Raw genomic sequence first — 11654 nt, 5'->3', positions numbered from 1 at the left:
ATGTGGAGGTCTCCTGTGCGGGGCTTGGTGCTCTGTCTCTGGGTGCTCCTGGCTGCAGCGTGCTGGGGAGCAGCTCTGCAGGCTGGATGGGGGAAAGCGGGCGCCTGCTGCCCTCCTTGGAGGCTCTGTGAAGGGTTTGCATCCTTGCTGTGTACCATCGGTGCTTGAGTAAAGGAGCTGTGGGGTCTGCTTGTGCTGCTCTTGCACCCCAGGATGGAGCAGGGCTCCGGCTTACCCTGCAAATGTTCAAGCTCTTAGGAAGGTAAATTGGTAACTGGTGAGTAGTTGGGGCTGGCTGGTGCGTGCTCAGACCATGCTTTAGCGGCTCAGTTTTTCAATCTCAAAGCACAAATGTATGGCCTGTATATTAGGGAGGTTGGACTGAATGGTCTCCTGTGGCTTTGCAACCTGCAATCTGCTGGGGGAAACAAAAACAAACCTTAAGGTTGCTGCCAAATCTACATGGAGGAGGTGCCTACGTGTGTGTGTGTGTGTGTATATATATATATATATTAAAAAAAAAATGTTTTGGCAAAGATGTTTCAGTCTGAAGGAAAGTGGTTGATGTTTTGTGTGTGGCAGTTACCTTCTGGCACAGTATTTCCCTTTACAACTGGGAATCAATAGGGACAACAGGGACAGCAAGGGATGCTCCTCCTGTTTCTGGGAACTTAACAAACCTGCCTGGAGATGCGGTTTAACAGGCTTGGGAAAACCAGCCCAGAGTCACTGTTTTTCTTTGTGGTTTCAATTCCCAAGAGTTGTTTTGTTCGAAGCACAGATTTCAGGTTAAAGGGAATACATGTATCGAACCAAACAGTTTTTTTTCTTTAGTCCCCCATTCTAGCAAGCAGGAAAAAATAAAAATTACAATTAGTTTCCTCTGTTCCCAGTTCTTGCTGGTGGTTTTGGTCTGGGAGGTGAACCCAGAGCCAAGAGTCATTTGTACAGGCTATACCCTGTGAGGTGTGAGTCACCGAGTAGTGCCTTTGGGCAACTGGAGCTGTGCACAGCATTCCCAGCGGAGCGTTAACCACCTCTTGAGCAACCGTATCGATACTTTTCCAGGAAATACATTGCCCAGTAGTCATTAAATAAGCATAAACCTTTTCTTGAAGTCTGTCGGCATGTTGAAATCAAGTGTCCTCAAGGAAAAACTACTGGTTTTGTTAAAATGTGACTCAAGAAAGGCAAGGGGCAGCTTGGCTAGCCCATGGGTCTGGGTTTGCCTGGAGATTGGGTTCAGATGCTCAGCCTGGAGCAGCGTCTTGTGGTCCATATCCCCAGAGGTTTAATTTCTTAAATACTCTGGGATCTTTCTCAAGCTTTTTACTAAGAGGCATCTGAAGCTCGTAGCTCCATCCTTGTGCGGAATAGGAAAATACTTTGAAAACTAACAGCTCTTTCTCTTTCAGCTCTGCCAGGGTATTATCACAGTAAATAAGTGTATAGTGTGTGTGCATATATATATTTTTTTTTTTCTGTCTGAACTGGAGGAAACCCTTGAGCTGAGGCCAGGCGTTGCCTTGATTATATAGTATAAGACCACTGTCGCAGGAGTCCCGCTGACCTGGGCAGCAGCCCCGTGCGAAGCCTTTGCACAGCTGGGAGCAGCCAGGAAGGAGAGCAGTGCTGTTCGGGGAACACCAGGAGGTTTTAATGCATTTAAACTCTTGCTGGCTTTACCCTTCCTATCTGTGGCTTTCCTTTTTAGCTGGGGAGCGGTGTAGGAGCCTTGTTGGGTGCAAAGTCTCTCCCTTTGGGCGAGGGCAGAAACTGCACAGAAAGAGGAGGGAATGGCTCATGGGTTTTTGCTGCCTGACTTTCATTGTACAACCTTTCCTAATCTAACCGAGATCTTTCCTACATCACTGCATTTTACTGGGTTTTACATGGATCCGGAGTGGTTGATTTACATTTATTTAACATAACACTAGACTAGTGGATATAGGTGCATGGCATAGCCCTTCTTTATGTAACAAGATTCCTCAGTGTTTGGGTAAAGTCCAAATCCTAAAATGAGAAAGGGAAGTAAATTAGGCTGGAATAATGTTTTCTAATTCCAGTGTCATCGAGATGCCATATCTCTAAATCAGCTTCTCTGATTTAGTGTTTTTCCCCAAACCAATTCATCCACCAAAAAAAGTTATTAGTAGCTGGAGTTCCCTGATGGCTTAAGGAAATTTAAGAGCAATTGTCAGCTTTTTTAAATATATTTTTTATTACCTTTTTCATCTGTCTTAGAAAGAAATATGAAATCTGCATGCAACCTTCTAAATGTTTCAAACATTTAAATAGCATATGATAATTTAGCAGTACAGTACATTATACAGAAAGGTAATATAGGGAGACTTCCTATAGTATATTTACAAATGAAAAGGTAGTTTTGTTATTTTAAAAAGAGGAATGCACTGCTTAACATTGAAGTATTACATTCAAAATAATGAATATGTTGTAGTGTGACTAAAACTTGTATAGGTATTTATATGTTTGCCCTATCATATTTTTCATAAAAAGGTACCTTTTAAAGGTTTGGTTTTTTGTTGCTACAAATCTAGGAAATTATACACAATAGTCTCGAAGCTTAAAATGTCTCAGTACTGAAGCCACAAACTTTCTGTAAGAACTTCAGGTGGAAAAAAAGAAAAGAAACATTTTCTTAGTAATAAAAATTACCTAGAAATGCTTTCTAATGCATGAAATGTTAAATGGGAGATATGGTACGCTTCACCTTGCAGCAAGACCTCAAGTCCATTAAAGAAGAGGTACAGAAGTGATGTTCGTACTCATTTGACGATGTGCTGAGGGACCTCACTTCTGCAGTTACAGCCACGACATTTCAGTGGCATCTTCCCCAGCAAACTCGTCTTCGGTCCCTGCTTTGCCTGACTATGGTGGAGGCTGCAAATGTGACAAACAACCACAGCACCAAAGCTTTCCCACTGCGAAAGGGTGAGGGACACGGCTGTATAACACCTTTACAAACATTACTGTTTGTCTAATGAGCTTATAAAGCTCGATTGCAATCATAGTGAAGTATGAATGAATAACAATAAAAAAAAAACCCCAAACTCCAAAAACCCAACCTCTTTAAAATGAAAAGCATGAGTTTTCCCAATCTCAGTACAGAGCAGATGGGTATGAAATCTGAAGTGCAACAGATGCTTGTGAAATCTGGAAGCCTTTTGCACATGGCTATAAAATGTAAAAACTGACCCTTGGTAAAAAGTGCTTTATAATAATATAGAATTTGTGTCTTATGTCTGTGAGAGAGAAATAATCTTCTGCAGAGCCCAGTCCTATGCCAGCCAAGGGAGTCTGCTCCATTCCTTATGCCGCTTCTCTTATTCTTCATAAACCCTAAACAGAAGGAAAGCCAACAGCAAGATGTTTAAACTATGAATGAAAAAACTGCCTTCCAAATAATAGTAATAAAAATGAATAATAATAAAATAATAAAACCCCCTACAAACAACAAAAAAACATAAGCCAGATTTTTAGCCTTTGCTTAAGTAAATTGGAAAGTCAGTTATTGACTTCAGCAGTCACTGGATTGCTATCCATAAAGCACCTGGGAGGAGGGTCGGACTTTAACACTGCTGCATCTTGCGGGTTGCGGGGAGTAACATGCTCTGCCACGATTATTGGGATATGTAAGATGAAGAAATCCACATCTGCTAATACATTTTAACCACTGGGAAATCCCTATCTTGTATACAAATGTTGAAGTATATCATGAGCTGTACATAGGTAATAAATTCACAGTATCTGTTATGTTTGGAATAATATTATAGGCAGTATTATTTTTCTAGTTTACATCCTGAGAAGACCACCTGACAGGCTTGTTCGCTGAAAAATCCTTGGCTCTTTGGGGAGCATGCATGAAAGCAGTCTTCCATGGCATGGGGGAAAACTAGGGGCGATGCTGTTTTGGGGAAGAGATTCATGTTTGGACTATGTTTAAATGTAAATTCTATTTACGTTGAAATTCCCTGGCTTTTCCTGGGGAACAATTCAGTGGGTTTGGTACAGCTGGCACTGAAGGCACTGACAAATGGTTTATTTATTGTGAGGGCTTGGTTTAAATCAGGCTCTTTATGTCTGAAATAATTACTTGATGCTCCTTCAGCTGCAGTTCGGCTCGGCTGCCCTGCTTGCCTGGTTAGGAGTGTCGGGGACCTGCTGGGTGGGATGCAGAGGTGACATGCCACAGCGGGGCGATGCCAGCGCTGGGCGAGGCAAAGCAAGGTAAAACACGGAGGGTTGTGCTGCATCCTTTCTGCACGTCCCAGGCTGGCAGCCAAAGCCCTGGGGACGCTGGGCTCACCATCCCTCCTCCCCCTCTCGCTGGCGGCTGGGACAGTCCCCATCCCCTGGCTGGACTGCGGGGAAGCCTTGAGCTGACCCTTATTTTGGGCTATGAGGGAGACTGCGAGCAGCACTGTTATCTGCAGGCAGGAGTTAGTCTGCAGCACACGGACCCTGGCCCTCACAGCCTTGCACGGGGCATCCCTCCTCTCGGTCCGCTCGGGGGGAAACTGCACGTTGCCCAAATGCCTAAATGGACAAGCCTGGGGTTTGCTCATTTGTAGTTGTGGTAATGGCCTTATAAAAAAAAAAAAAAAAAAGAAAAAAAAAAGTGTGGGGGGGAAGAGTGTAAATATGCGGTTATGCAACAGCCAGGGCTTCCCTGCGTGCTCTGTTTATGGAGCAGCCGCGGGGAGCTGGCAGGGAGTCAGGGGAGCCGGCCGAGGGGCTCAGCACCCACCAGTGCTCGCAGTGCTGTGGCATCGCCTGTGCCACTGGGCACCCCATGGCTGTGCCGGAGCTCGCTGGCACCCTTGGACCTGCTGAGAGATGGGGCTTGCTGCTCGCTGGCCTCGTCTGAGCTCAATTTTAGGGAGTAAATTTCCCATCGGTTGAGGAGGATCAGGGTTTGGTGGGACTGTACTGTGTGTGGAGGCTCTTTCTTGGCCATGGCTAGAGTTGGGCAGCTCCCCTTAATTATGGATAGGGACATCACCACTGACCATCAACCATCAGGAATTCATGTTCTCTCTCTTCTATCTATGACTGATGGCTTGCAAAAAAGAAAAAAAAAAGTCCTCTTTGCAAGGGAAAAGGTGGCAGGGATTCTTACCAGCAAGTTACTGTTTTTCTGGGAATGATACACTAGTTAAAATTGGCAAATATCTGCATCATCAGATATTGATGATTTTGAGGTGCTGTGATTAAAGTGTGTGACAGGGCACTCTCTTCCCAGCTCTGCTGACTGCTTTCCTTGTGACCGTGTGAAAGTAATTTAGATTTTGTCTTGGCTTTTTACCCGTAGAAGGGAGGTGAGTGTATGTAAATAACTGAGAACACCAGCTGATGAATAGTTTAACAGAAAATAATTACTATTTCTAGTCAGAACAGCCTAATCCTAAAATAGAAATGAAGAAGAAATAACATCAAGAACATCCATTTGTAACTAATTTTGGTAATGAAATACATCCTCCGTGCTGGATAGAGCATTTGCAGTGTGTGCATTTTCCTGGCCTCTCTCTGGCTGAACGCTGCTGGTTGCCCAACTTGCCACCGAGATTCCCCCCCCCCCATTGAGCACATTCATACGTACCTGCCTTTCTCTTTCCATACTCGGTACCACTTCAGCAGCCTCACTGTGTTTTGGCGTTTGGGGTTTAAGCAGTGCTGCTGCTCCCCCCTCACCCGCGTCCACAGCGTCACGCTGCAAGGCAAGCGAGCACGGGTTACGGCAGTCGGGGGAAATGCTGGTCCGCTGCTCCCACCCCAGGCAAATGCCAAAACCAGTCAAGCGGGTCTCACCCAGGCAGGCAGTGGAAGGGTTTTCAGGGCAGATATTTGAGTTTATTGTAATAATATTAGAGCAGATCTTCAGCTGTTATCAATCAGTGCAGTGCAGTATTGTCCACAGAATTATACTAGGTTGTACCAGATGAAGACTTGCCCGCTGTTTTTAATCAGTGGGTTTGCTCTGCCTGTCTGTTAGATATTTTCTTTTGAGCTTAATAGCTGATTTAATTAGGGTTCATTCAGGCAACCACAAGGTCTTTGCATGAGATGGTTCTCTTACACTCAGCAAGGCTGCATCCAAGAGAAAAGATCAGACCTGGTTCATTGATTATTTTTGTTTCCCCCCTTTTTTTTTAAATTTTTTTTTTTTTAAGTCAGCAGTATCTTAAATACTTGCATGTGGTGGGGTGCCTGTGTGCCCAACGGACTAGCTCTGAGCCCCAGGCAGGCAGTCCTGGGGGCTTCAGCCTCCTCGGATCACAGGCTGATCCCTCTCTCCTTGCCAGCAGCAGCAGCTTGGTGTCCCCTTATTGTCAGGACAAGATGTGCTGGGAGGCAAAACATGGCAAAAGTCTTCCCACCGTTTTAAGTTTCCTCCCGGAGGACTTAGTGAAGCCATCATCGGTTGCTCTGCCACAACTGAGGTGACTCGAGGGACCTGGAGCTGCTTCCCAAGAGGATGGCTTTCCAGAAACGTTGAGATTGCTATCACTTCTCAGGGCTCAAAATCAAGCAGTTTTCTGTTTTTGTTATTAATTTTATGATTTAAAAAAAAAAACACACCAACAACCCACAATTTTATTGGAATTATTCATTTTCTGGAAATACCATCCATAACAGGGAAAAACGGTATTTGGTTTAACTAAAATACTATAATGGAATTATTTAAACACTGCTAGAGAGTAAAATGATGCCAGAAAACCAGAAATACCTGTGCATACTGATGGGCTTCTTTTATGGTTTGGTTCAGAAAGGAGCTGTTTATCTTCTAACACAAGAAAAAGTGCCTCGCAAACTTTCCCAGCTCACCCACCCGGTGCAGAGGGGATGAGCCCGGCGAAGTGAAAGGCTGCATGTTGCCTGCATGAGCTCAGCTAATGGTCTCGCCACATTTCCCATTTCAAGGTTATACAAGGTGTTCAAATAGTTCTTCCCATTCAATTAACCTTCTTCCCTGCTCCCCTTTCTGCTCCACTTCCACCAGGTGTAAGCTAAAGTCACAAAAAGATAAGATGTAATCTTCAGGTTGTTTTCTGGGAGGATGTAGCCCTTTCCCCAATGCGTGGGAAAGTGGTGGGAGGCCTCCAGGAGCTTCTGTGGCTGCAGGCATCAAAAAGGGAAGGGTCACTGCTAAAATCTATGGACTATCTCTTTCTAAGGGTGTTCTCAGTCAACCCCTCTGGAGATCAGTACCTATGTGAGAAGGGGAGTTTTCCTGTAGCTTTGAATGGGAGTGAAACCAAACCCTCACTGGAGGCACAAGGCATGCAAGTTTTAAGGGACTTGAGGTCAGTGCAAAGCTGCTCCATCCAGCAGCCACGTTCTCAGCTGTGCTGGCTGATGCCAGACCTTGGCTTGGGTTTCTCTTCTGACAGACCATAGAGGGCATTTCCAGAAAGTGATGGACAAGCTGAATCACAGGAGGAAAGGAACAGAGGCACCTCTGAAAAGCAGCAAGCCTTACACTTGCACCAGAAGCAGTGAAGGACAGTTCTGGATTTACTAGAGCCTGCAGTCTGAGGAGGACGAGATGCATGGTTTGCTTCTCAGGTGAACTCGGTCATTTCTCAGACTGAGATGCATTGCTTTGACATCACATGTAGGTTTTCTGCTTCGATGCTGGAGGCTGGACAGCAGAGGAGACGTTCCCAAGGCAGCCCCATGGTCCTCTGTGGTTCCCGCGCAGTCCCTGATGCTGTGGGCACAGGGTTGGGTGGTAGCATTTTTGGGCACCCTGAGCTGACCTGGCCCTGCCCTTGGGGATGCTGGTCCAGCAGATGTAAGGGGACGTGCCTAAAATGAGGTGCTGTGGGAGCCGATACCCCAAGTCAGGAGTTGTCTGGATGGGCTGCAAGAAGAGGTTGAGAAGGCTGGAGAAGCAACCGAAGCACCAGAACTTACACCTCTGGTGGGATCCCTCCAGCGGGATTTGGGACATGAGCTCACTCCAGGGGCGTGTGCTGAGCTGCCCCTTAGCTTGGTGGCTGGAGACACCCATGGTGTCTGAGGGTCCCTGTCCAAAATCCTCCCCAGTATGTCCAGTCTCCAGGGCTGTGACAAGCACCCTTGGGTCAGTCTGTGACCCCCAATGCCTCATGCCCCCACGCATCTCATCTGCAGGGATGGTGGGGCTGCACCTTTGCTTACAAATACCCTGTCCCCAGGGCCACAAGGGTCCTGGCTCTGGTCCTTTCATCCCAAGCCAGTGTGGGGACTGCCATCCACCTCGGCTGTCCCTCGAGAAAGGCTCCCAGCGGCGCCTGTTTCCCATCAGCTGTTCTCACCCTAACACATCCCCCCTCTTTGGGATGGGGCGATACGTGGAGGGGGCTTGGATCCTTTCAGGCAGAAAGAGTTAATTAAACCTCCCTCCTATCTTCTGCTGCTTTTCCTCATTCCGGGAGACAGATGCACGCACAATTACTGCTAGATGTACCATGAATCTTGATAGGTTTTGACTAGACTGAGGACTCAGGTTAGCTGTCTCTTACCCGGTACCACAGCTCTGCTGGGGGGGTTATGGCCAAAGACAAATTCCTTTCTGAACTGCACCCCCATACCTACTTCTTCTCTGCCAAACATCGTTTATATCACGTTTCTGCTAGATAAAAAGGTACAAGAGCTTTTCAGGAGGGCGGGAGGGGACCCAGCTTCGACAACTCACTTTAGATGATCACCGCAGCAACAAAAACTCAGTTGCAGGAATTTAGCTCTTCTGTGCCTCGTCCAGAGACTCCCGGATCGATTGGTTCTCAGAATATTAATTTCAGTTTGCTTTCAGTACTGACTTCAGACTGCATGAGGGTAGCTGGAAAGGCAGCAACGGCAGCGTGTTAGCCCTGCAGGCAGCAGCAGCGATGGGAGAGCGACGGGACAGCTCTGTCCCCGCAGCCGCTGCAAATCCAGGCAACCCTGCGGGCTTGAACAGCATTGCTCGGCATCTGCATAGCTATCCAGCTGGGAAAGCAACCACTCATGCACGGCGTTCCAGCTTTCCCGACTTTCTGATTGAAAGTGAAATGTTGCATTAATGAGATTTATTTTATACCCCCCTGGCCACCAGCTGCTTTCAGGCAAGTGCCTGGAGTGGGATGCGAAAAGTTAGGGCTCCTCTACACCATCCTTTTGCTACTGAAAGGTTAAAGCAAACGAAGTAAAGCTGCAAGGAGCTGATTTGGGCAGTGATGCTCTGCAAGCATTTTTCTGTTCAGGTCATCATCAGCTGATTTGGGCTTCAAAGAGGTGGGTCTGATGTTCCCTGAGCTAAGCATTGCTCACAGTCATGCTGGTGTAAATCTGGAGGAAGCCTAAGGAAGCTTGGCTCTTCATTCCTCCTCCATACGCCCTCTGAGTCTGGCGAGCCGTTTCTGTGTGGGCAGGATCAGGCTCCCATAGTATCTCCTTGTTTGTGCCAATCAGATGGGCAGGATTTGGCCCCATGGGCATTACAGAGCGCCGGAGGTGGTACGTGGCTGGGCAGGACAGGACTCGGATCCTGCTGTTAAAGCACCTTTCTAAGATTAAGCGAATGGCAAAGGCTCAGGGAGGGAGCACAAACGCTGGAGTAAATCACTCTTTGGCGTTCTGGGGCGGAGCTGCTCTTGGGACCCTTTTTTCCCCCCTCTCAGGTGGCAGAGGGGCTCGGTGCAGTCATCTTGGCTGATCTGCCCTTCTGGTTGTTATCCAGCCCCACGTGCTGGTTGGGTGGTGTTTTGTTGGGGGATCTTAAGATATCCAAAACAGGACAGAAAAACCCCACAAACCACCCATATTTAAAACCTAAAAAACACCCCTCCTTTTGAGCCAGTCATCAGAGATGTCAAAAATCCCTGTACCTGCCTCGGTTCGGTCAGTCACTGCATCACTTTGAGATGGCATGGCAGCATTGGTCACGGCTTGCAGTGAGACGGGGAGGAAAGCGTTTTCTTACGTGCTAGGTAATCCCATCGAATGCAAGGGGATGGCTGTGGTACAACGCAGGCAAAAATCTGACTCTGGTTGGGATAACTCTTCCTTGCAGAAGCCACCATGGACCAAGCTCTGCTCACGTTCTTACTCTGCACGCCCCAAATAACTTGAGTAAATAGTTCTGGATTTTACATCAGGCAGTTTGCAGTAAGATTTGTCCCTATCTTCACTTGAAATAATGATTATCTTTGTATCGCTACCTGTTCTGTAAATATTTCTTTGAGCAAAAAAATTATGTCGAAAAATGATACCTAGGTTTTTGGTCAGAATTGCACATTTTATTGCATCTGATGCGGCAAATGCCTATTCCCAGAAATTAGCATGCCAGAGCATGAAAAAACGAAGAACAAAGAAGGAATTTGCAGTATAAGGTAAAGCCATTCAGCTGATAGGGAAAAGAAAGCAATAAATAAAGGAAAACTTACATAATCATCTCTTCCACGCAAAACGGGTACCTCGGTTTTATTTCCAGCTTCCGTACATTAGAGAATCTTATTTTAGGACCTTTTCTTGAACATTTGCACTTTACGCCTACAAGAGAAAGCATTCTCTCATGTGCCTGCAAAGCCTCCTGCATACCAAGCGTCCCTTCCCCGCCAGCCTATGTGTGCACACAAACTTCACTTTGGTCTTTCAAGCCGCAGTGGGAAAAGCTGAATTTTGTAATGCTGTTGAGCTTAAAAAGAGTAATATTTTCTTTGCTGTAGCCCAGGAAAAGGTAGTGACTCTCTGAGAAATATGTTTTAGAGCACTATGTATGTTCTGAGGCTTAGTAAATATGAGAGCTTTTTAAAGTGCACCTGCTGTGATTAAATGTAATTATATTTAACAAAAGGAAATGAAAGAGTCGGAGCTTGCTTTAAACTGAGCAAGCAAAAGCACATCTCAGCTACTTTCTCATTCACTTGCGTCTCTCTTGGACTTTGTAGAACTTTTGGTCGTTTCTCCTCGCACGGATGCTGTGGTGCATTTGCAGCCAGACAAAAGCTGAGTATTTTTTAATCATATTTTTGTGCACAGCAGAAAATTCACGCTGGCACGCTCGGTGGCATTTGTGCTATCGCATCAAATCCAGCTCTGCTCTATTTTCCCTGTGAAAACCACCCTCAGTTTCGAAGGAGATATTTGAGCTATATTCCTGAATAATGATGAACACGGCGTGATCTCCCACACTGTGAGTGGGGGCTATTTGGCTTGCAGTGAAGACACAATTTTGTTGCATGTGTTTTACCTCTACTTCCGCCCTTAAATAACTCGCAGCTACCCTACCCCACAGATACAATACATCACTTTTCCCAACATGCAGGGGACAGCTAAATCCAACTCAAGGCTATCAAAAGGCAAATAAAAATTACTGGAAAAGCAACCCCCTGGAAAAGAGGTTTACACGGGAATAAGCAGAATAAACCAACTTACCTTCTGCGCTGGCTAGGCACATCGCGATGAACAGCAGGAGCAAAGCTGCTGTCAGGAGCTTCATGGTGAGGCAGCAGGTACCTAAAGAGATGCCGGGGATTTTAATGTGTTTGCTCGCTTCGGCTTCGCCCCCCGGATCCCCCCCGTCCCCGGGGCTCGATGTCGCCAGGGAGAGGACAGCAGAGACCGGCTCCCGGCGGTGCTTCTGCCTGCGCTCTGCCTGCGCTCTGCCT

The 11654-nt window shown here is 46.5% G+C and overlaps 1 protein-coding gene across 1 annotated transcript; it reads right to left on the bottom strand.

Annotated features, from left to right (window-relative positions):
- Window positions 1-2202: 2202 nt before the first annotated feature.
- CXCL14 (chemokine (C-X-C motif) ligand 14) lies at window positions 2203-11562 on the bottom strand. The gene is made up of 4 exons (XM_009572801.1): window positions 11422-11562; window positions 10431-10536; window positions 5621-5731; window positions 2203-3360 (listed from the first exon to the last, which is right to left on the bottom strand). Exons 1-4 carry the CDS (start codon window positions 11483-11485, stop codon window positions 3345-3347), a joined length of 297 nt encoding a protein of 98 aa, XP_009571096.1. The 5' UTR covers window positions 11486-11562; the 3' UTR covers window positions 2203-3344.
- Between the last annotated feature and the right edge of the window lie 92 nt (window positions 11563-11654).

Source organism: Fulmarus glacialis, unplaced genomic scaffold, assembly GCF_000690835.1.
Source record: "Fulmarus glacialis isolate BGI_N327 unplaced genomic scaffold, ASM69083v1 scaffold762, whole genome shotgun sequence".
Taxonomy (NCBI): Eukaryota; Metazoa; Chordata; class Aves; order Procellariiformes; family Procellariidae; genus Fulmarus; species Fulmarus glacialis.
The sequence above is the reverse complement of the archived record's forward strand: the minus strand, read 5'-3'. Positions and strand labels throughout refer to the sequence as shown.

Excerpts from the sequence above, each read along its gene's own strand:
- CXCL14 (XM_009572801.1), bottom strand. The coding sequence starts at position 11,485 with ATGAAGCTCCTGACAGCAGCTTTGCTCCTGCTGTTCATCGCGATGTGC. Across the intron at positions 10,537-11,421 it reads GTGCCTAGCCAGCGCAGAAG|GCGTAAAGTGCAAATGTTCA; the intron begins GTAAGTTGGTTT and ends TTTCTCTTGTAG. Across the intron at positions 5,732-10,430 it reads TGCGTGGAAGAGATGATTAT|CGTGACGCTGTGGACGCGGG; the intron begins GTAAGTTTTCCT and ends CTTGCCTTGCAG.